A 24998-nucleotide genomic window follows, 5' to 3' on the forward strand; every position below is an offset into this window, starting at 1 on the left:
GTCACACAACATTATAGTTAAAAGATTTTTATATATTTTCTCCAAAGTAGTGATGGGAACTCCAACTCATTTCTGCGAATCGGTTCTTTTGAACACCAAATTCAAGATTCTGCGCTACCGTGCGTCATTACGTTCTCAACGTTCTGATAAAATCATATAATCATATGTAGCAGGCATATGTTACGAATTTTCGATGATTTTTCATTAATTTTATTCACACAGTAAGCAATAATTATGACATAAAAAGTTAAAATTATGACAATAAAGCAATTATTGCATAAATCGAAATTATGACAAAAAGCATCATGACATTCTCATTTCATAATTTCTACTTTTATCTTATAATTATCACTTGATATATCTAATATCTAATCTAATGTCATAATGATGCGTTTTATGTCATAACCTCGACTTTTTATCCCAAAAACATGATGTAACATCTCAAAATTTAGATTATGTTATTTGTGTCATAATTGATTTACCCAAGATTTTTATTTATGTGGCAGAAATGGGCTTCCATTATTTTTTTATTAGATAGCATTTCTGCGACTGAAATTAATTTTCGCTTTGTCACGAGCAGCAAAAAGACTGCTCAAGGTGGGCGCGCTCCGGTTCAGTTAAGATTAAGAATGAATATAAATAGAATGGACTTTGTCCTTTCCTTGAAAATAACCATAAAACAACGTGTAAAGATGAGGAAGTAGCTTTGGGAAATGTAAAGTCTGAAAAAACGCGATTAGAATATTCAGATCGGTTCTAAAAGAAAGGTAGGCTATACGATTCCATCTATATCTCTATGTATTTATTAAAAATGAATCATTTGGTGTCTTCAGAGCTTTTAGAAACAGTTTTTCTTGCATGCAATCATTCTGTTGTTGCCATTGTGGCTGAACTGGATGCTAATTCAGTCACTGATATGTAGGCCTTATATGTATACTTCCTTGGCACAGTAAATCTTGATTGTTTACATTGGTTTGATTAGATTTCACTCATGAAATACACTATTAATATAAAACATCTACAGGTTCAGAATTCATCCACAACATCTCTTGGTACAAATGTCTTCAACTTCACTGCATCACCTCAGACATCAGTGGTCATTACCTAGATGGACAGCAGCAATGCAGGGATATGTGACTGTAAATAGAACCACTTTATTGCACACATGGCATTTCCATTCCTCAAAATCCACAGTTTGCACACCAGCCTGCACACATCCACCAATGATTCTAAACCTCAGAAGAAAATACAATGGCCAGGCAAAACAGATGTCACTCCCTCAGATAAACCATGTTTTAAAGGCTAATGAGTATAGTTTAAAAGCAAATGGTTATGATGGACGGTATAATGGGTCAATAAAAGGGTTTGATAGTAATATCTTACCATCAAACTCCCCAAGTGAAGACCGTCGGAGTGCTGCAACATGTCTACAGAACCATGGCATGCTGTTCGGAGTGTTTGATGGTCATGCAGGGTCTGCTTGCGCACAAGCAGTTAGTGAACGTCTCTTCTACTACATAGCCGTGTCTCTACTTCCACTGAAGACTTTAAATGATATAGAGGAGGCTGTTGAGAGTGAACGGCCTGTGCTTCCGGTGCTGCAATGGCACAAGCATCCCAATGACTATGTTAGCACAGATTCTGGCAAGCTATACTTCAATAGTCTGAGGACATACTGGCAGGAGAGGATCGACCTTCACGAGGATGATGACAATGACATACGAACAGCTTTGAGAAATGCTTTCAAGAGATTGGACAACGATATATCCTTGGAGGCCCAGGTGGACTTTGGGGTTCCCTTTGCTCATTTCACACCTCTCAGAGTGGCTATGTCTGGATGCACAGCTTGTGTGGCTCACGTGGACCGAGAAGATGTTCATGTAGCCAATCTGGGTGACAGCAGAGCAGTTCTTGGGGTCCAAGGGGATGATGGGAGGTGGTCGGCTCTCACTATTACCAATGACCATAACGCCCACAACTCAGACGAGATGCAACGAGTTCTCTCTGAGCATCCTGCTTCAGAGCACAAGACAGTGGTGAAACATGACAGGTTATTGGGCTTGTTAATACCTTTCAGGGCTTTTGGAGACATGAAGTTCAAGTGGAGCAGTGAGCTCTTGAATCGCATCCACGAGGCACGGCCAGAACTGCTGGTCGGGAACGAAAATGCAAAAATGCTGCCTCCGAACTACCACACACCACCTTACCTCACAGCAGAGCCAGAAATAACATATCATAAATTGCGACCCCAGGACAAATTCTTGATTCTAGCTACTGATGGTCTCTGGGAATTGATGCATAGGCAGACTGTTGTGCAAGTCTTAGGGGAACACCTGTCTGACATCCAGTGGAAGAAGCCAGTTTCTGGACTATGTTTTACAGTGGGACAGATGCATAGACTGCTGCAGGAGAGGAAGAATAGAGCTCTCTCTGCTCTGGAGGATGAGAACAGTGCAACTCATCTGATACGTCACGCTCTGGGCAGCGATGGCTGTGGCTCCATTGAACCTAAGCGTATAGCCAAAATGCTTAGTCTGCCCCAGGATTTGGCAAGAATGTACAGAGATGATATAACAATTATAGTCATCCACTTTAATAGTTAACCTACTTGAAGCTAATATGAAATATTTTGTATTTTGAAAATAATTTTTGTACATATTACAGATTATTTGAATGACACTTTTGCAGTTTAATCCAATTTCTACTCAAGCAGTTGGCTTGAAGAATGTTTGTAACCAAGCAGTTGTGAGGCAACTTTGATTTGAATAGTATGAAAAAAAATACTATGGAAGTTAGTAGCCATGTTTCCATGTGCATTTTTGTATATTGCATAAAAAAAAAAAAGCTGGATGGAGACAGCAAGATGCACATAAATTCTAAAAAAAAAAAAAAAAAAAAGTCCATAAAAAACTTGTACACTCAAATGAAATTTATGTGATACAAACACATGCACATAAACTGGTCAATACATTTCTTGATGCACATCAAAAAAGACGTGACCTTGTGATGGGACAGCAACTTCCATTTTTCTCAGTGATATTTAGCACTTCAGTTCATCAGGAAGTTACGATTTTGTTCTCTTCAGTTCACTGGGTGTAAACAGTGCTTTATTCGCAGATGTATTATGCAATATTATAAATTCATAAATTCAGTTAAATTCATACCTTTGGATGGAAACATAGCTAATGGAAACCTCTTGTTTTTCAAACAATTCACAATTAACTGTTTAAATTAATAAAGAACCAAACATTTTCAGTTATCTTGGCTTTATTTGAAATGAACTTTCATCAAGGACTTTACAAAAATCAAATCTTGATTAGAAAAAACAAGATGTTTCTAAACCTTATGGCCTCTAAATGAACACAAAAGATATTTGTCAGCCATTTAGTTCCCACAGCTCATAGAGCCAAAAAGCTGAATATGTTGATGTTTGATCAAAATTGCAGATTAAGTCATGACTTCTTTTATATTGTGTATCTGGCAATATTGTACACTTCCTCAAGTGAGAAACAAGCCAATCAGATCGATCACAAAGACAATATATGTGGAAGGGAAAAAAATATGTACGAACAATAAAAGATCAAGAAACAAAATTCAATAAGTAGGCTGTACATAAACTTTTTTTTTTTTTTTAAACCACAGAACTTCTCTCAATGTCCAAGACCTGTAAGGACACTATGCGAGTGAAATTTTAACCTTACTGGTTTTATAACCAACTTAAAAGGAAACAAAACAATTGTGACACAGCTTGCAGAACTGTTATTGTTGTCCAAAAGTTAAAAAGAGCAAGGCTGAAAAAGTTGAGTCTTCCAGGGATGATTGATCACCGGCGACTGGGCATAAGAAGCTGTGTAGCCTGCACTGACTCTGGGAAAAGGTTGTGGTATGTAGGAAGAGGGACATAAGCTGCTGTGATCATTTTACCTAAAATATAAAATTAAAACATGAGATGACAATTCAGACAATAATACAGATTGTAACTATGGACTGATAACTATTTAGACAGAATTTAGAATTACCTCCAAACCAGCGTCCATGTAACGCACTGACCGCAGCCATGGCAGCAGGAATGGTGGGACACTTTACATAGACATTACCCTGACAAAAATAATAATAAAGTTTAGAATAACAAATTAAAATACAAAAGCTCCACATTTAGTACAGTAATTAGTGACAGTAGTTTAAAGAAAGACACATACTTCAGCGGATTTCTTGTCCACGTATATATGTATGACTCCACCGTGTTTGTTGCACTCTTCAATGACATCATCCTGAATTTCGATTTCCCAACCAGGATCATTTTCTCTGCAGGAAAGCACTGCAATTAAAACTCATGCAAAAGAAGCCTTTAACATTACTTTATCTACACAGATGTAGCTGTAGTTTTCTTTTGCTACTTACGAATTTGGATTGAACATGTTAGACAGCTGGAAACAGTGTGTTGCAATTGGTTGCGATGGTAGATTCAAAGCTTGGTTTGTGGGCACGTTGATGTTAAAACTCAATCCAGGGTTCATAGCAGCTGAAAGAAAAAAAAAAAATAGAATGTTAATGACAGACCTTATTAAATTACAAAAAATAAATAAAGACATGTATTTAACCCAAAAGACAAGGAACTGACCAGTAGCTGCAGCCATGGCTACCATGGAGCCACTCATCTGAAGGGCCTGTTGTGCAGCAGGTGGGATCTGCAGACCAGTACCTAACAGAAAACAAATTTTAAAATGCCACAATGCATTACTCCCTTCATAACAGTAGAAAAACATTCATGTTAATACAGCAGATCATGGAGTACATCCTTACCTTCAGCCAGTCTGGCCATGAGTTGAAGCCTTCCAGTAGTTCCCAGATCAATACCGGTCCTCTCCAGCTCATCATTGTCCAGGAAGGAGCTGGCGGTGGAGGCATCAGTGCGTTCCGTCACATGTCCCACTTTCATCGGTCTGCCAGCCAACTCAAAGCCATTAAGCTGTTCCAGAGCCTTCTTAGCGCATTCGGCATCAGCAAACTGTGAAGAAAGAGGAAAGCTAATAAGCTCTTGAGAAGATGCATAACCCCTTCTGGAGCTTTGCACCAACTATTTGTCTTGTAATGTCAGAAATTCTACACCTTTCACAAGACAACTTACCGTGATAAAGCCATATCCTTTAGATCGTCCGGTTTCACTGTCCATCATCAGTTGAATACTATCAATCTGTTTGAACAAGAAAAGATCGATATAAATAAAAAATAAAAAAACTGATAATATAAAATGATCAAATAATAGACGGCAACATTTACCCTTCCAAATGGTTCAAAGATGCCTCTGAGCATGTCTTCTGTGATGTTGAAGTGTAATGAGCCAACATACAGTCTCATAGGTCCTGAACTGCCCTTCTGTAAGTTGTTGGCCAATGCAGCTGCTCTGTTTTTCTCAGCCTGGTAATCAAACATAATTTCCAATTAGAAAATGATCACATCTACAACCAAATACTGCAAATTCTTTCACATTCGGTGACTGTGTTACCTGTGAAGCCTGGACAATGATTGGTACTCCGAGAAGTCTTTGACCGGATAGGCCTATTGCCAAAGGTACAGAGGTGGCGTCTACAAACTCAATGTAAGCAATTCCTTTGGATCTTCTGGAGTTTCTGTCAGAGATGATTCGCACATCTCGCACCTGTCGAAAAGAACAAATAAAATTAGAGGCGTCTATCCAAATCCAACGTATAACAGGCAACAGAGGTAGAAATGTTCAAAGTATAGACAAACAGACTTTTCCCACTGCAGAAAAGAATTCCTCCAGGTCTCGTGGTCGGATTCTAGCTGCCAGCTGCATGCAGAACACTGTGCGCGCATCCCTTTCCTCTGGGGTGAGATTATCAATAGGCTGTCTGTTGGCAAAACACAAAACAAACAAGCAACGAATGACTATAATCAGCAAAGAATTCCGTTGGGGAATACACTGTCAAGGGTGAAATAAACTTACCTTATAGGGCTTTTGTCTTTCTTGAAAGGACTGCGGCTTCTAGACCTTCTACGGCTGAGAGAGAATTACAATGAGTGCTTTTGGAAAGACTTTCCATGTCTGACTCATACACAACTACCCACACACACAACAAAAATAGTATCATAGAAACCTTAGTTTGATGACAGGTGGTGGGCCAGTCTTCCCCCTGGGACCACCGTTAAATTTCAGGCCAGAACTGTGATTTAAAAACAAGGTTTTCAAGGTTTTTAATCTCAGTAGCTACGACTAGTCGCTCTACTGCTAGTTCTAAATATATAACGCAAGCTTCAATGGGGAATACAAGGGGAAATGTTGTACACATTACAACAAATGCCTTGTTTTGGGGGACTCTACTCATCTTCTCTGCTGATTCACAACAGATATAAATCGGGATGGCAGCTAAACTCCTCTGCGTACTTAGTAAATGTTCTCTGGAAGACATTTTCACACTCATCAGGAGCACTGTGGGAATGTTTTACTTCAGGTTAACATGCTCACTATGGTAAAAATACACATTCAAAGAGCACTACATCTGAGCTGGTGGACACTTGACACGAAGATTAAAAGATGGCTACGTACAATGGAGCTCTGTAGCGACCGCCACGCTCCCTGCTCCTGGAACGGCTGCGGCGTCTCTCCCTGCTGCGGCTGCGCTTCCGCTCTCTGCTGCGGCTCCTCCTGTGGTCATGACTCTTCTTGCGATCGCGACTCCTGCTTCTTTTCCTCTCCCGACTCCTGCTGCGACTCTTGCTCTTCTTTTTCCTTTCAATTCAAAAGTTAGGTTAGTAAAATATTGAGAGCACATTTTGCAAGTAACTTAAAAAAAAAAAAAAAAAAAAAAAACTTACTTCTTGCTCCGCTCCTCGTGCCCATTGGTACTTATGGACTTGTTGTCATCCTAAGCAGGGTCGATAGAAGACAGCATGAGGAGGACGGCGAAACATTTCAAGTCGTAAGGATAAAGAAGGGATGGGAACAAAAGAGAATATGATATGATCATTAAATAGGGAGTTCATTAAAGGGTTTGTGTGGGAGGACGACAAATACAAAGGGGACCTTTTAGAAAGAAACCAACCACATGGCTGCCAATGTCGTTCTTCCTTACTAGTGCTTGCATTACTTGTGTAAGACGGCCAAAAAATAAAAATCAAGTGCTAGTGCTATGCTGGGTATGTAAAACAAAAAAGCATTTTTTTTTAATACACTTCATTCATCAAGCAGCCCAATAGGTTCAGTACCAAGGCTATCTGAGCCTAAGACCCAAAGTGGCAACGCTAGCAGCCAGCCACTAAACGAGCTCCAGTGGTGGATGCCATTCCAGTGATCTTCACCCCAATTGCCTTCGTGGATTGAAAGAGCTCGATGCCACCTCAGTCACACATCTCGCCCTGAAGCAAACAGGGATTCACACGGCTTAGTAATAGCGACTCCCACAGACCATCTAAAGTTGAGTTGATCTTTTGTTGTTGTTAAGAGGCTAGATAGTTTACAAGATAAATGTATTTTACGGTGAACGTTATGACATTAAATGCTGAGCCCCATCAATTCCTGTTTGTAAACCCGCAGAATTACAATTTCTAAGTATTATTAAAATGTCAGCAGCATGCATAAACTTTTTTTTTTTTAAACCAAAACAGATGACATTTACAGTATATTAATCTGTTTATTTTCAAAGCGATGAATAGAGAATAAGGAGACTCTGTGGATTTGCTTGAGTATGTCAACTCCAGGATTTCTGCACTGAGGATTATGACATTTTAAGCCAATATATTTTCAGTGATTACCTGCCATATATTTATATTGTAAGACATGCAAACTAGTTCTGGTCATTTTGGAAGTAAACTTCCTTATGACAAAAATATGGAGCTAAGAATACCATGCATACAATAACATATATACAGTCTCCACAGAGTTCATACCAGCTCTTATGTGCATCCACTGCATTTATTCTGGCGGTACCTATTTATCATTTTGCCTATATATTTCAACCAAGGGTACCACAGTACATCAATATATTGGGCAATTACTACCTTCATTTTTTTGACAGTTCACACTGGAATTCATGGGAGTAGAGGTGAGATATAGGCAAGTCTACAAAAAGAGATAGATGGGCAATTTATTCATTGAAACCACTATGACAGAAACATTAAAGTTATTGATCTGACAATAAAGACTTAAAGAAAACACGACTGGTTAGCAGTTTCAAATGAAAGTTAAACAGATTCCTCACCGAGTTTATTTACTTGCATTAACACCCACCTTTTTATATGGAGCCTCTAGCATTGCTTCGATGTCCAAATCATCGGCCATGTTGTTGTTGTTGATCTGCAGGCAAGAAAAACCGTATTATAAGTGATGTTTTAATGTTAAACTTAAACATAAAACTTATATTCTAAATTACAACACATCTATGACTCTAAACTATGTTTGAAAAAGCACTTTAAACTCACACCGTATATTTCTGATTTACGGACATGCGTGACTAGACGTGGACGGGTTCATGAAACGTTTCTCTCAAATACAATCGCTAACTGTCTCGTTATTTATCATATTTTGGACACATTTATACAACATAAGCACATATAACGGCCTTACATGTGCGTTTGGATGTTATTTGTCCACATCCTTCGTATTGTCGGTAGAGAATTTTGAAGAATGCTTTGTTAGCTTGTTAGCTAGCTAGCTAAAGTCGTTTTGTTTTTGAAAACATGCGGAAACTACCCACCCTACATGTCGTAAATACACGAATTAAATACCTTTAATATCAACGGGGTCATCATATGACACATAACAAGTTGAAATTGTTCTGATTGTTCTTATAAATTGATCCAAACAATAAGTAGACATTAGCCTTTCCGTCTTACCTTAGACACTGCGGCCTACAGAGCTTTACAATCCTGACTCCACGAACGAGCGCTAAAACCCGGATCTACCGTCTGCTCCGGCTTCACTTTCAACCCCCAGGCGTTTAGAACGAATCCACGCAAACCTAAAAAACACAACTGTATTAATCCAAAACGTGATCGATTCAACTAATAGTAGTCAGTCACAAGGCGCGTGCAGCGGTTATAAACGACAAGCTGACTGGCGGCAAACAGCCACTGCGCGTGCACGTGTCGTTCTTGTTGCATAAGAAGAGATGCGCCAAACTGCCCACCAGAGGGAACTCGTGTTACACACTGACAACGGAAGCGTGAACTGGAGTAAAGTGACAATAAATTACACACATACAGACACACCCATTAACACACCCTGAAACTTTCGTTTTAATGACTACACCTTAGCCGCAGCCCCACCCCTTCAAGCTAAATTTGCCATATGGCAACTTTAATAAAAATAAATTAATTTTTTATCTATCTAGACCACCAAGAGTCTGGAATAGGCCTAATGTGATCTTTAAGGCACCAAACCACAAAGGAAGTGTGGGGGTACAAAGAAGAAAAACAAACAATGACTTAGACTTATTTTTAAAAGACAAAACAAAACAAAAAAACTGTGTAATCCCTTTAGTACATTAAAAATTAACAAGGGGAAAAAAACTGCTGCTCTTTTCCTCTCTCAGGCCTTCAAGTCAGTGTCGCTCAGTTGACTGTTTTACACCATACCTCTGAGACCGCTTAGTCAGACAGTGAACCAGAACAACAAACAAATATACCATGAGAAGCAGGCCTATACAATCAAAAATATAAAGTAACAAATTCATTACTCATCTTTTTGATGAGCAAAAAAAATATGACCCCACATTTTTCTTGGTTTAATCTCATTCTTTCCATTGACTCTCACCACAGCTTGCTTGATGTTCTGCTGACTGCCAACTTTCCGTAATTAGCTCTCTCTCCCCGCGCTCACAGTGAGGCAGAGTGCAGCCAAATGTAAATCTCTCCAGAGGCTTTCCACAGTATGAACATGACACACATCTGGAGGACGCCGGATACTTGACACGTTACAAGAACCAGCCAGTGCGACCGGTGCAAGACCATTCGTCTTCCTGTACGCACTGCCACCTCCTTGGCCTTATTCACTTTTTCCATTCTGCTCTCCCTCTCTCTTTCCCTGTTTTGCTGTTCGTTTTTTACTGCATGGCTCTGGTGAATGAGGCCCCTTTAATCTCATGTCAGACGCTTAATGCACAGTTATTTTTGGTATTTGGAGAAAACTTCCACTTGTTATGAAAGAAAGAAACAGCCTTGCATGTGTTTCAACCACAAACATAACTGCTGGGTATGTGCAGAAGTTAATTGTTACTTTGTAAAAAAGTTTGGGAGATGAATCATAGTTCAAAGCAGTTTAGAAAATGGTACATCTGAACTGAAGACGGCACCAAATGTTGGTCAGTTTCAACATTTTTCAAATGTTAGCTAAGTGCATGACTATACTAGCAGAAAAATCCTATTACATTCACAGAAAGACAACAAAAGATGTTTATTTGCGTGTGATCTGCATGTGTAGGCTGTATTAGCTGGGGGAAAGGTTGAGTGTGGAGTGGAGCATTCTTTCCATTACCCAGACCAAATCAATGCACTGAGCTCCCAGCCAGAACGCCACATCCCCTCCCCCACTCCAGTGGTGACAAGGGGGCCAGTGGAAAGAGCTGACCCAGGCGCAGCACACTGGCCTAATTGCAGTTCTGGCCTCCTGCTTCTTTTCCTGGTGCTGAACAGTGGTTGCCCCAGCGCATGTCCTCCCCATGCGGATAAAATACTCAACCACATGGACAAGGGAGCAACACAAGCCTATTGGATGTTAAAGGGATAGTTCACCCAAAAATGAAAATCATTTACTCACCTTCATGTAGTTCCAAACATGTATAACTTTTATTTTTCTGTGATACACAAAAGAAGATATTTTGAAAAAAATGACTATACAATGAAAGTCAATGGGGTACAAAACACAAAACAACACTGGACTCAACTAATTAAACAAACAAAAAAAAAGAAAACTGTAGAGTCTGCAGAGGAAAAACAGTCATATAGATTTACATGAGGGTGAGAAAATGATGGGAGAATTTTCATTTTTGGGCTCTTTAAAGGGATATTCTACCCAAAAATGAAAATTCTGTCATCATTTACTTACCCTCATGCCATTCCAAACCTGCATATCGTTCTTCTGCTGAACATAAAATAATACATTTTGAAGAATGTTGACAAACAAACAGTTTCAGTTACCATTGACTTCAACAGAGGAAAGAAATGAATACAGGTTTGGAACGACATGATGATGAGTAAATGATGAAAAATTTTCATTCTTGGGTTTTTAAGTATGTGTCAAAATATAAAACAACAGTAACTGTAAAAGTATCAACAGTTGGAGGAATATCTTTATGGAAAGATGGACACAAATCAAATCTAGTCCAAGAGTAAACTTTTTTTTTTTTTTTACATTGGCGTCCCTCAATTGACAGTGTAACTTCATCCATGAGGCTTAATGGGCATCTGGGAAATCTACCATCAATAAACTTGACCTTGATATCTTTGCGTAAAATGGCATTCTTGCTCATTTTGGGGGCTGAATTTGCAAATAATGACTTTGGGTTTGGAGACACTTCTATCTATATCTTCTTTTTTGACATCTTTTTTGTCTCGGTAAAAATAACATCAAAATAATACCATTCAGGCATTGCAACTCCACAATGGATACAAGCATTATTTTGGAGATCAGATCAACATTTCTTAAAGTTGCATTGCTTTTCTCATACATTAACTTTGAGTAGGTATAATCAATAAGGCGTGATGGTTTTCGGTTACGTTGCTTTTATGTTTGGAATATATTTGACCTCATATCTGACCCATCCACTGAACATACTCTAAAAATTTGCATTTGAGTGAAGTAATCTGCTTAAGAGCTTCAAGTGGAGCACTAAACTGTCATCATACAAAGAGGGACTGACCATGGCATTTCATTGTGGTCCTTTGTGAACTTTGTTCCAGTGATTGGATTTCACTGTTTGTTTCCATATTGTTGTAGAAAAGCCCTCTGAGCCCCTCGACTGTATGAGAACAATGATAATATGGAGGTGTTCTGGATTACATCCACTGCAATCTGGATATTTTTTCACACGTAACAGTAGCAGATCCAAGGTGAGGCTATGGAACAAGAACAGATACTTATGAACATTAGTGCACCTTATGGATGAAACAAACCTCTTTTTAGCCAATTTTTAAAGTTTGAAGAGGATCAAAAATGGAAGACTTATGACAACAAAATATGACAACTCATTCTGAAAGACAGACTGGATGATAATTGAAAAAAGCAGAAAATCAAAACACAGATTGGGATTTATTGAAAAAAAACATTTAAAGTTATTATGTCTGCATTCATGCAAAGCATAACTGTATTTACATATTTCATAGCCATTTATTATTATACAAATTCTGGAAAATAAATATTTACAAACCAACATCATCAAGTTGTACAAAAACATTTTCCCAGTGCCTAAAAAAAAAAAAAAAAAAAACATTTAGAGAGAAATAGCCTGTAAACCATTATTTTCGTTGTTATAATAAGTTCTGGAAAAAAACATCTGACACCTTTATAATGTTTACTGACCAGCTGAGTTTACTGACCAACTACCTCATTCAAATAAACTGCAAAAGGCTTATGGAGGATATTCACATGCCCTTTTTAAATGATGATTGACATGTCTAAAATGTTTTTGCTTTATTAGAATAAACTTATAGTAAAAAAAAAACATTGGTCTCAGCTGTCTCTCCTTTAACTTTTCCAATGGGTTGTGCCTATCTCATAGCATATGACTTTGTGTATACAAAATACTTTTCTTTTCTTTTTTTCTTTTTTTTTTTTTTAGAAAAAAGGTGAATTATCAATTTTATTAGAAAAAAAACCCAATCAAACAACAATTAATAATAAATATTGCTTGTTAGTTATTTCTAATTAATATCTATTCAGTCTGATAAGGCAAACATTGATAAAATGTTCATAAAAAAAAAACAAAGACCACTTAATTGGTGATATACAGTAATAAACCTTTGGTTTAATTCAAATGACTATCAAAAATTTGATCTATAGGACAGAACAATGAGCAAAACCTCAAGGTCTTCAGGGCAATCAGTAAAAAGGTTTTCAATACCATAATTAGATTTGAATGAATGAACAAACAAACAAAAACAAAACATTTGAACCTTCAAAAGTGGATTTGTCAGAAAGTCAAATCCTCTTTTTGAACAGAAAACAAAGAAACCCAGAGTTCAAGGAATGAGAGCGATCTGTGGGTTCACAGCACTGCGAGGTCATGGCAGGACTTGGAGCGCACTTTCATGGCCATCTTCTTGTTGTTCTTGGCCACCAGTCTATCCAGGAAGCGTCTGGCCTTCTTGGTGATGCTCTCTTTTCGCTTGTAGACAGAGCGGCGGCGCTCATTGATCTCTTTGCTGTCTTTCCGCAGTCGGATCTGCCTCACAATGCCCTCAAAGAGCTCATGAACATTGTGGTGGAGGGAGGCGGAGGTTTCTATGAACTTGCAGTCGAACACCACGGCGCAAGCCCGTCCCTCTGCCACAGAAGACCAGGGTTTTGTGAAACCATTGGCCATCACATCATGGCAGCCCTTCAGGCTTATGCATCTGCACCATGTCAAACAATTGTGCTTCAGGGGTTACACTAGCTGCATTTACATGGACCCTAATAATCAGTTTGTAATCAGAGTAGTTGCACAGTCGGAATTTAAAAAAAAAAGTCACATGTAATCACGCAATTTGGAGTGAATTGGCTAAAACTGACTGAAATTTTATTCGGATTGTAAAGACCCGTTCACACCAACAACGAGAACTATATTTGCGTCCACTCAGTTTATTCTAAACTCACGCGCTGTGCATGTACAACATGTTTTCTTGTTGCATTTACATGGCTTTAACCAGCAGATGTCCTCAGCAAGCATGCTATGTTTCGAGTGAATAGCTAGTGTAAGCGATCTAATCTAACAGTGAATTTAGCTGACAAAGTCAGCATAGTGGAATAAAACGCCTAGTCTTTTTCACTGCAACTTCAAAGGAAGACAATGTTGTCGAAAACTAGCACTGGATACCTGAGGTAATTTTATGTTACACTGTTTGCCTGGCATAATGATCTCATCGTTAATACTTTTCACCATTTATTCCGAGGGTATGACCGATTGTTTCCATATCTCCATATATCTTTAAAGTATCCTTTTTGACTTGATATTGTTTCTCTATAATCTATGATGTGGACATTGCTATTCTTTTATATTTAGAACAATTTTTAGAACTATATCTTTATCGTTATCTTTATAGTTACGTACTTGGTGTGAACGGGTCTTAAGGGAAGGTTTAAGCCTTTTCTAATCCATGAAAACACTTGGATTTATATCAGATTGAAAACTTACACTGGAAAGCTCTGAGCATATGCAATAAAGTAGAAATGGCATAACGGCATAAGATGAACAGAACGAGCTGTTGTTGTTAATATAGTGTCATAAACGTCTGTCGTGTCATTCTAAAATTCTCATTCCACCTATTGTCTGTGAAATGCTGCAGGAGAATGCCGTACCAGCAGTCTTTGCTTCAGACTCTCATCCAAAGGTGCCTTTGTTTTGGCCGACACCACGGAAGGGGCGTTTTTAATGCTTAATAAACATAAAGCAGCACGGCAAATCTTCATGTGCTTATCGTCTCTTAATCAAGACCCGTAATTGATAAATAGTAAAGGTGCCATCGAACGTTTTTTACAAGATGTAATATAAGTCTAAGGTGTCCCCTGAATGTGTCTGAAGTTTCAGCTCAAAATACCCCATAGATTTTTTTTAATTAATTTTTTTAACTGCCCATTTTGGGGCATCATTAAATATGAGCCAATTTATGCTGCTGCCCCTTTAATTCTCGTGCTCCATGCCCACGGAGCTCGTGATTGCCTTAAACAGTGCATAAACAAAGTTTACACAGCTATAACCCTCAAATGGATCTTTGCAAAGTGTTCGTCATGCATGCGGCATGCATCCGTCGGATTATGTGAGTATTGTATACTGTTATATTGTTTACATTTGATTCTGAATGAATTTGAGGCTGTGCTCCGTGGCTAACGGCTAATGCTACACTGTTGGAGAGATTTATAAAGAATGAAGTTGTGTTTATGCATTATACAGACTGCAAGTGTTTAAAAATGAAAATAGCGACGGCTCTTGTCTCCGTGAATACAGTAAGAAACTATGGTAACTTTAACCACATTTAACAGTACATTAGCAACATGCTAACAAAACATTTAGAAAGACAATTCACAAATATCACTAAAAATATCATGTTATCATGGATCATGTCAGTTATTATTGCTCCATCTGCCATTTTTCGCTGTTGTTTTGGCTTGCTTACCTAGTCTGATGATTCAGCTGTGCTGCTCCAGACGTTAATGCCTGCCCTTGTCTAATGCCTTTCATAAAGTTGGGAACATGAGCTGGCATATGCAAATATTGGGGGCGTACACCCCGACTGTTACGTAAAAGTCAGTGTTATGTTGTCAGTGTTCTAGAGATCTTTTAAACAAATGAGATTTATATAAGGAGGAGGAAACAATGGTGTTTGAAACTCACTGTATGTCTTTTCCATGTACTGAACTCTTGGTATTTAACTATGCCAAGGTAAATTCAATTTTTAATTCGAGGACACCTTTAAATCTGCATTTTAAAACAAAGAAAATAAGCGATAGCAAGGATGATGGTTAGTATGTGCCGACAGCTGGAAACTGTATATTCATGCAGTGTGCCAGTCAAAAGATTATTCCGATTTGAAGCTTGTGACATAAACACACGCATTAAACCGATCACTTTAGTGTTCATGTAGACACTTTGCTCGGATTCATCAATGTGAATAATTTCATTCCGATTGAAACAAAAAGTGTCCATGTAAACATAGCTACTGTGACACACACTACGGTTCAAAAGTTTGAGGTTGGTAAGATTTTTGGTGTTTTTTAAGTCTCTTATGATCACCAAGGCTGCATATCTCAAAATACACTAAATTAAACAAACAATTTAAAATAACTGTTTTCTATTTGAATACATTTTAAAATGTAATTATTCCTGTGATGGCAGAGCTGAATTTTCAGCATCATTACTCCAGTCTTCAGTGTCACATGATCCTTCAGAAATCATTCTAATATGCTGATTTGGTGCTCTATAAACACATTATCCATGTTGAAATCAATTGTGCTACTTTTTTTGATGAATAGAAAGTTCAAATGAACAGCATTTATTTGAAACGGATGCTACTGTCACTTTTGATGGATTTATTGCATCCTTGCTTAAAAAAATTATTAATTTCTTCAAAAAAACCCCCCCAAACTTTTGAACTGTAGTGCATAACATCCCACTATGATGTGTCTGTGTGCATGATACACAGCAAAACTATTCTCACCTTCCACTGCCACCTCTCGAGAGCGCACTAAGTCACTTTTGTTGCCCACAAGGATAATGGGAATGTTTTCAGCCTGTCGGATGCGCCGCAGCTGGATTCGTAACTCCGATGCGCTCTCAAAGCTGCTGCGGTCAGTGATGGAGTAAACAATAACGTACGCATTCCCCACCTGCATGCAGTAATCCTGAACCCACTTCTCATCTTCCTCCTAGGGGATCAAAAAAGTTAAACACTTTAAAAGGATAGTAGTAACAAATTGAAATTATTTACTCACCCTCATATGAATCAAAACCTCTCATTTTCTATAATGGAATATTTTTTTTTACTGAAGACATTTTTACTAGTATTTTTTTTCCAATACGATGACAGTCAGTTGAGGCTTTCAAGCTTATAATAGCATATAATATAATATAATAATAATAATAATAATAATAATACAAATTCAAATAAATGCTGTTCTTTAGAACTTTCAATTAAGAATCCTGAAAAAAAAATTGTAATAGTCTTTACAAAAAAATAGCAAGCAGCACAACTGATTTTAATATTGATTTCTTGAGCACCAAATCAGCATATTAGAATGATTTCTGAAGGATCATGTGACACTGAAGACTGGAGTAATGATGCTGAAAATTCAGCTTTGCCATCACAGGAATAATTACATTTTAAAATAAATTCAAATAGAAAACAGTTATTTTAAATTCTAATAATAGTTCACAATAAAACTGCTTTTTACTGTATTTTTAATCCAATAAATTCAGCCTTAGTGAGCATAAAAAAAAATTGAACGGTAGTGTAAACCTCTTAAATAGACTTAAAATTACACCTGGAGTGCTCTATTTTGGAGAATTCTATTTACTGACATTTTTATGTTGCTTTTTTGTTGTTGTTTTGGAGCCTCACAAAAAGGTTTGGAATGACATGAGGGTAATTAAACAATGACAGCTTTCATTTCAGGATGAACTATCCCTTTAAACACTTGTGCATATACTAAGGGATGAACAACAAACAATTTAAAGCTGTGCATTGTAACATTTACAGAATTTATCACTGTAAACAATTCTTGAGTCCAGCAAAGTCTAGTTGCCAGACAGACCTCACAGAGGAGAGTCATCGATAGCGATGTAATTAGGCCCTAGAGCGATCATTGTACTTGTGTGGTCAGCAGCAGGGGCCAGCTGTATGATGCTTGCTCACTGCAGGGCATCGCTCAATGGAGTTTAGCCACTGGCAGTGAGTGGCCATGCTTTTTCCACACCATTGCACAAAGGCCATTATGGCCCTGTAGGTGAGACTTATGTCTACAAAGCAAAGACTCACGGCTGACAGACACATGTAACCCCCTGAAGATGAAATGCCTCCAGATTTTTCTTTATTTACATCTGGTAATTCATCAAGTAGGTTACTGAGGTCGATTGTGTTGAGACATATTGATGCATTACGTTTGCATACCTGTTTTTCTGTTTCCCACGTATCCATCACGACTAGGGTTGTCTCCTCCCCATCCACCGTAAGGGTTCTCTCATATGTATCCTCTAAAGAAACATGCAAAACTGCATTTTCAGTCTATTCGGCACATAAAGTAACTTCCAAAATATCAATGACATCAATCTGACATCCAACACAGTATTGGCAACTAAGAATAGATGCTACAACTAGGTCAAGGTCTCATTTGTTAACATTATTTAATGCATTAGCTAACACAAAATAACAATGAACAATGCATTTCAAAGCACATATTAATCTGTTAAAGGGTTAGTTCACCAAAAAATGAAAATCCTGTCATTTATTACTCACCCTCATGCCGTTCCACACCTGTAAGACCTTCATTAATCTTCGGAACACAAATTAAGATATTTTAGTTCAAATCCGTGAGGCCTTCATAGGGAGTAATGTCACTTCCTCTGTCAAGATCCATAAAGGTAAGTTACTAAAAACGCATCTAAATCAGTTCATGTGAGTACAGTGGCTCAATATTAATGTTATAAACCGACGAGAATATTTTTGGTGAGGGAAAAAAACTAAATAACGACTTATTTAGTGATGACCGATGTCAAAATACTGCTTCAGGCAGCATCGGAGCATTATGAATCAGTGTATCGAATCATGAATCGGATCGCGGTTCAAACCCTCCAAACGGCTGAAATCACGTGACTTTGGCGCTCCGAACAGATTCACTGTGCTCCGATGCTTCCTGAAGCATTGTTTTGAAATCGGCCATCACTAAATAAGTCGTTATTTGTTTTTTTTGGCGCACCAAAAATATTCTCGTCGCTTTATAATATTAATATTAAACCACTGTACGCACATGAACCGATTTAGATGCGTTTTTAGTACCTTTATGGATCTTGACAGAGGAAGTGACATTACTCAAATTATTAATTTGTGTTCCGAAGTTTAATGAAGGTCTTACGGGTGTGGAACGGCATGAGGGTGAGTAATAAATAACATCATTTTCATTTTTGGGTGAACTAACCCTTTAATGTGAGTTAGAAAAAAGAAGAAGTTCATTCTTCATGTAGCCTAAGTTCAAACTTTTGATTTAATTAATGTATTATAAATGTTGAAATGAACATTAAGATTAATAAATGCTGAAAAAGTATTGTTCATTCTTAGTTCATGTTAACTAATACAGTTAACAAATGAAACTTTATTGTACAGCGTTAACAATTGTTACAAAACTTTTACCAGAGTTTTATTTTAATCACAAATACTTCATACTTCATGAGCATGTTTTTAATTTCTATTTTTAATTTGTGTGTGTGGACACAAGTCAAAAATGGGTGATACAACAATCCTGATTTAATAATAAAGAAATTAGCTTAGTAAAAGGGTGACATTATTAAAAAAGAAACCAGTTTGGCATAATCTACTATTTCTTAAAAGTGCTTCAATGCATATTAATATTTGAAAAACTTTAGCCACAAATCAACGTCAGTCACTCACATATCAGATAATTTGACCTTTTAATGACAAGGTATGATCAGTTCAGGTTGTAAAATGTTATGTGGTGCGACTTTCCAAAAACTTTAATATTTCATTTCATTTTGTAAAAACTTTACCTTGAAAAAAATAAAAAATAAATAATAATAATAATATTGTACACAAGGTAAAAGGAAAATGTTATTTATTTAAAAATATTTTCCATTCCTTTCTCATGGACACTAAAAAAAATTGCCGCCATGAATGTGTTTGCGCGCAATACATTTGAATGGTGCTTTGTTATAATCACAAGCGTGAAAAATGCATGTGAAGTGGAATAGTGGAAAAATCACTGAGACGTATCTGATAAACTGATCGCATAGCTAGTTTGACAAGAAGATAAAACACACTTTGCTCCAGTCTAGGTTGATACTGACCTTGTCTCATTTTTCCACTTTAAATCTACTCTGCCACATTTCAAGACCTCTACAAGATGTATTGCACTCAGCCAGGCTTGAAACATTTGAATGCATAGTAAAGAATAACATTGTCCTTAATCAACTTCATCGTCTTAAAACTTCATGTCAGTTAACATCTAAATGTTAAGGCCAGATCTAAAATATAATCCAGACATGCCCTACAGAAAACAGTGTCCTCAACCAATGAGGGCCAATGCACATTTCATCTTCACAGATATGATAACAAGGTGCTAACTAAGGTGTATGCTAGTGCAATGCATTCAAAACAAACATGCCACTCAAAGAAATCCAGTTAAGATAGAATCAAGGAGAATTTATAGAAGCTTTAGAAGCCAAAACTGACAGTAACATCTTGTATCTAAAATGAATTTGTAAATTGTAATGCCTTCTTTTGGTAACAATAATAGATTAACAGAACATAATATATTCAAATGTTTTTGCTTTATTTATTTATTTATAAAAAAATGATACTATTCAGCAAGGACACATTCAATTGATCACAAGTGAAAGTAAAGATTTATAATGTTACATATAAATGCTGTTCTTTTGAACTTTCTATTCCTTAATGAATCCTGAAAACAAAAATTTATAATAATAATAAATGTTTCTTCAGCACATTAGAATGATTTCTGGAGGATCATGTGACACTGACGACTGGAGTGATAGCTGCTGAAAATTCAGCTTTGCCATCACAGAATAAATTACATTGGTAGCACTTTATTTTACAGTCCTGTTCCCCATTTACATACTATGTACTTGTTATAATAATTAATAATTGGGTAATAACTAGGTACTAACCCTGAATCTACCCCTAAACCTAACCTTAGCCCATGCAGTTACCTTATATTACCCTTAGGTAAGTACACTGTAAAATAGTGCAACCATGACAGTTTAGAAAGTATTACAACACTCAAATTAATTCATTACCCTTAATTTAATTAAAGAAAGTTAACAACTTCATTTAGTTCATTCAAAATAAATCAATTTAGTTCGACCAACACAATTTAGTTGGTTTAGCTCAAATTAATTTACTCTACAATGTTTACCTTAGCTTGATTACTTTATTAGTAAAAACTAAATTGTTTTATGTTGGTCCAATTTAATTTAAGAGACTTAAGTTTCTTGTTCAAACAAGCATTTGAACATTAAACACTAACATAAACTACCAACATCTTTCTCTTTACTTAAGACACATAAAATAAAATAACACTCAATTGCTAAATTTATTCTCCTAATGCAGTCCCTTGCAAAGAATGCTGGGAAGTACAGATCCATTGCCCAGTTAGTTGTCAACAAAAACGATTCATGTAGTTTTAACACAAATGAACTAACTTCAGTTTTAAATATATAAGGTAGATTGAGCACAATTAAATTAAGTTGTGACAATTTAAAAAAAAAAGTGTTACTTCAACTCATTTTAATCAATTAAACTGAACAAGAGACTTTGAGTGAATAAAAAACAGCTTAAATTGTAATAATATTTAACAATATTACTGTTTTTACCACATTTTGTTCGAATAAATTGATCCTTGGTGAGCTTAAGAGACTGAGAGTAAGAGACCTCTCTCAAAAGGAGTAAAATCATTCATTTTCATGTATTAATAACATGGAAAAATATCAAAAACTTGTATTTACATATAGGTTCAGTTATAAATATATGCATTTATAGGGTCATGCATTAGAATAGCCTATTAATGCATCTCCAGTGATACAAGAATCAATATACACACATCTGCCTGTCAATGAGATGATTATTTACAGGATGATGTTCTGCTTAGGTCAAAGCCAAAACAGCCACGAGACATGGGGTCATATGCCATTAGACAAAAACAGCAACATGTAGGTCAACAGATCGCCTCTTGCAGACGCACATATAATGCTTTCATAAAGGCATTTTGCATATCTCAATGAATTAGAGAGACATAAAAGTGTGTGATGAATATTAAAGTCATTTAAACTGCTTTATACAAAAGTCTCTGATGGACCGGTTTTGTGTCAGTCGAAATGGATTGTCTTACACCCTTGGGACACCAAGAGATGGACAGGACTGGAAAAATGGGACAGACAACACAACGGTGCTGACTTTAAATCAGTCATGTGTTATAAGCAATGCATATATTCCAGCAAATTAAAGTAAAATTTTAACATAACGTTTAAGGTTTACACCACTGCAAAGCTTAAAGTCTGTGCTTAAAGGCATAAAACAGGCAGCAATGCTCTAGATAACAGCTGCTACACAAATCAATGTACTGTATGTACTGTTGTTTGCTCTGACTGATGTATTAATCAATATCGGCATACAATTAATGTTTCAGGATCAATCATGACGTGTGACAATCTGAGAGTGCAATCAATCAGACAGACCTAACAGTTTAGTCAAGGTTATATTAGGCACTGAAATGCCATTTACAGTAGTGTGTCAATGCTATATTTATGGTTAAACAATAACATTCAGTTTATAAATCGAAGGAATTGAACTGAACCTAATCAACTAAACTAATTTGATATGTTTTCATGAACAAAAACCATAGTATTTTGGATTGTATACCTCCAATGTGTTTGTGGGCATCCTTCTCTTGTATTCCAGCAAAAATGTTGGCAAGGCTCGACTTCCCCACGCCGTGATCCCCCAACAAAACCACACGATAAAGACACTCGCTTCCTGAGCTGTCCGACTCTGAGTCTGAAGACCAGTTGGCCCGAGAGTGGATGCTCTTGTCTCCAGGGTGGTAAGAGGCTGACTGGGCGAGAGGAGGGTGATACGGGTCAGCCGAGGGGTCTCTATTTCCCCGGCCTGCTTGACGGGAAGAGGGGATGGGAGTGCTCGCTCTTCTCCTCAGTGGTTCCTTTCCCTCTTTCTGTGTGTTGAGTGTCATCTTATAAACATAGGTATGCCTGAACAAAAAACAGTGACATTAATTATGATAGCAAAACAAACAGTCTGAGTATATTTGGTTACAGTTACCCTTAATATATATATATATATATATAGAGAGAGAGAGAGAGAGAGAGAGAGAGAGAGAGAGAGAGCTTAATAAATTGTATGCATGAATGACGTTTAAAACAGGTCAACTTGCCCCATCCCGAGAACAACATTTTTCACAAAAATATAATCTCACTTTAAGTTTAAGTTTAGTTTAATTATTCTAATTAAGTGAACTTAGTGTTTGAAAGCAACATACAAAACCACTGACAGTGAAAACAAACAATTGTCTAATCTGACTTTTGACTCTAAACATTAGTCTACTATAGTTACCGAAATCCTGCCACTGTGACAACTAGCCCCGGCGTCCTATGTATATGCATGCATTTTATTATATTTCATGCATTATTAAACACAACAACTTAACAAAGCACACATATTCCAACAAGAACATGTTTAGAAAGTGAAGTATACTCACAATCATGTCCGTAAATTAATGTTTATTAAGCACACAGGTTCTCAACTTCACGTCAATCCACAGAATGAAGTTCAAAGTGAATCAATCAGTTTGCTCGCAGTGGAGTTTGAGGTACCGGTTGCAGCGAAACGCTACACCGCTGCAGTCATGGCAACAGCCCGCCGAGTTCCACAACGCTTTTAAAAATTTAAGAGCGGAATTAAGCATTTCTCTCATTCTCTCGCGCTGTCTGTCACAGCCTCATTACCCGCAGCGCGCGGAACGGAACGCTCGCGCGCTCGGAAAAACATCGGTGAGTTCACGTCTATGACCTTTTACTCACCTTTATCTCACCACACGCAAGTTTTAGGAGTCCAAAGCGCGACTTCTCAGTTCATCCTTCCACTTATAGCGTTTGAGCGTCAGCCCTCAGCGCTGGGTCGGTGTGAAGTTGCATGTATCGTGTCTTTGTGATTAAACACAGGTGGGCTCCTGTTGCCAACTCAGCTCGAGCTCAGAGCGCGCGGAGCGGAGAAACGTGCTTTCTGTTTATATTACTCACATGATCCATAAACATAGCTCAACAAATGGGCCCTCGACTGTAAGTCTCGTGGGTCCTCGCTGAGCGTCTTTCAACATCACCCAGGGCCACGAAATGTTATAATGTGCCTTTTTAGCACCGTCCCACTCCATCTCCATGACGTCGATGTTCTGTCATTTCCTGCTTACAGCTGAGCTGAGATATCAAAAGTTATCAGAAGGTTCTCATTAGTCCAACTGCTTTGATGTAAAACGCATCTTGATTTAATGATGTCATCACTGGGAAGTCATGCAATGTGAAACCACACACATTGCATTTATTTTTCTTTGAGAGACAAACATCCACAGCTGTTTCTTTTCTTGGTGCTTATGCAATTGGATAATGAATGTTGCAATTTTATTGCATCCATTTAGTATTTTGTTTTTGTTTCTAAAATAAGTTTTATTTATTGGAAAAAGCATTCCAGCACTGGATACACATGGAGCAGTGAAATAGAAGAAGGTTTATCCCCTGCTCAGATCACACAGTTGTTGTTTTTTTACCAGGAATTTTTAATTCTCTGAGGCTCAGCTGAAACTTTTCCAACTGAAACAACAAAAGTAATCAAACTAGTCGCCCGTACACTGGGGTGCTGAAATCCATAACTGTTTACAGAGCAAGCCTTGTTCCCACACTTTGCTCAATTACATCAATGTCACACTACTGTTTCAAGATTTGCAAAATGGCTTTGAAATGCTCCATTTGCTAGATAAATAGTCTTATATGTCATAAAATAAGGCACTCACATGCTTTGAAGATTGACACTTTAAAGTGTAATTAACTGCGATAACATTTGCTTGCTGACTGGTACAAAACTCCAACATCGCATTCCCCGACATGGGAAGCAGCATGGATGATTTATGTGCTTGGCAAACAATACAAAGTATTAGAAATAATTTGAGGATAATTTCGATAGTCCACTTTGACATTCTAAATTTGCAACTACATGTTAACTAACTCTCACTAATTTGCAGCTGCATGTCAACTAACTCTCAGAGTATTTTTTTAGATTATAATGTTAGGTTTAAGGTTAGTAGAACAAGTAGACATGAATGTCTAAATTGGACTATCGAAATAAAATGTATTAAAGGTGCTAAAGAGGATCTTTTCGTTGACTGAGAAACCAAAGACCGTTACTGAGTTTTTGAAATGAGCGCATGCGTAAGAACAACCCCCCTCCTTCACAGCTTCATTTCAAGGGAACGCCTCCCAAAACTTGTGCACGAGTATTGGAACACGAGTGTTTACCACCGGCATTCGCTGTGTCGTGCT

The 24998-nt window shown here is 37.4% G+C and overlaps 3 protein-coding genes across 5 annotated transcripts; 1 reads left to right on the forward strand and 2 right to left on the reverse strand.

The window, feature by feature from the left end:
* Positions 1–674: 674 nt before the first annotated feature.
* Positions 675–3636, forward strand: si:ch211-15p9.2 (uncharacterized protein LOC562650 homolog). Its single transcript, XM_067388157.1, has 2 exons — positions 675–767; positions 1025–3636. The coding sequence occupies exon 2, from the start codon at positions 1059–1061 to the stop codon at positions 2601–2603; it is 1545 nt and encodes a 514-aa protein (XP_067244258.1). The 5' UTR covers positions 675–767; positions 1025–1058; the 3' UTR covers positions 2604–3636.
* Positions 3263–9127, reverse strand: rbm39a (RNA binding motif protein 39a). 2 transcript variants are annotated; one of them, XM_067388155.1, is made up of 16 exons: positions 8854–9127; positions 8249–8314; positions 6838–6887; positions 6569–6751; positions 6120–6185; positions 5969–6022; positions 5756–5873; positions 5507–5659; positions 5281–5418; positions 5129–5194; positions 4804–5008; positions 4622–4702; positions 4402–4522; positions 4200–4305; positions 4020–4098; positions 3263–3924 (listed from the first exon to the last, which is right to left on the reverse strand). In XM_067388155.1, exons 2-16 carry the CDS (start codon positions 8297–8299, stop codon positions 3824–3826), a joined length of 1572 nt encoding a protein of 523 aa, XP_067244256.1. In that variant the 5' UTR covers positions 8300–8314; positions 8854–9127; the 3' UTR covers positions 3263–3823. The 2 variants fall into 2 exon arrangements, with proteins under 2 accessions (XP_067244256.1, XP_067244257.1); XM_067388156.1 differs by lacking the exon at positions 8854–9127 and adding an exon at positions 8020–8080.
* A 2981-nt stretch (positions 9128–12108) lies between these two features.
* On the reverse strand, positions 12109–23838 carry rem1 (RAS (RAD and GEM)-like GTP-binding 1). Of its 2 annotated transcripts, none has more exons than XM_067388158.1 (5): positions 23490–23838; positions 22315–22661; positions 17818–17900; positions 16369–16576; positions 12109–13498 (listed from the first exon to the last, which is right to left on the reverse strand). In XM_067388158.1, the coding sequence occupies exons 2-5, from the start codon at positions 22640–22642 to the stop codon at positions 13221–13223; spliced, it is 897 nt and encodes a 298-aa protein (XP_067244259.1). In that variant the 5' UTR covers positions 22643–22661; positions 23490–23838; the 3' UTR covers positions 12109–13220. The 2 variants fall into 2 exon arrangements, with proteins under 2 accessions (XP_067244259.1, XP_067244261.1); XM_067388160.1 differs by lacking the exon at positions 23490–23838 and adding an exon at positions 23168–23472.
* Positions 23839–24998: the final 1160 nt, after the last annotated feature.

This window comes from Chanodichthys erythropterus, chromosome 6, assembly GCF_024489055.1.
Source record: "Chanodichthys erythropterus isolate Z2021 chromosome 6, ASM2448905v1, whole genome shotgun sequence".
In the NCBI taxonomy this organism is placed as follows: domain Eukaryota; kingdom Metazoa; phylum Chordata; class Actinopteri; order Cypriniformes; family Xenocyprididae; genus Chanodichthys; species Chanodichthys erythropterus.

Coding starts and splice junctions, on each gene's coding strand:
- si:ch211-15p9.2 (XM_067388157.1), top strand. CDS start 1,059: ATGTCTTCAACTTCACTGCATCACCTCAGACATCAGTGGTCATTACCT.
- rbm39a (XM_067388155.1), bottom strand. CDS start 8,299: ATGGCCGATGATTTGGACATCGAAGCAATGCTAGAGGCTCCATATAAA. Junction 5,419..5,506: donor TCATTGTCCAGGCTTCACAG/GTAACACAGTCA, acceptor TTTGATTACCAG/GCTGAGAAAAACAGAGCAGC. Junction 4,523..4,621: donor AGCCATGGCTGCAGCTACTG/GTCAGTTCCTTG, acceptor TTTTTCTTTCAG/CTGCTATGAACCCTGGATTG.
- rem1 (XM_067388158.1), bottom strand. CDS start 22,642: ATGACACTCAACACACAGAAAGAGGGAAAGGAACCACTGAGGAGAAGA. Junction 16,577..17,817: donor CGTGGGAAACAGAAAAACAG/GTATGCAAACGT, acceptor TTGATCCCCTAG/GAGGAAGATGAGAAGTGGGT. Junction 13,499..16,368: donor TCGAGAGGTGGCAGTGGAAG/GTGAGAATAGTT, acceptor CTTCTGTGGCAG/AGGGACGGGCTTGCGCCGTG.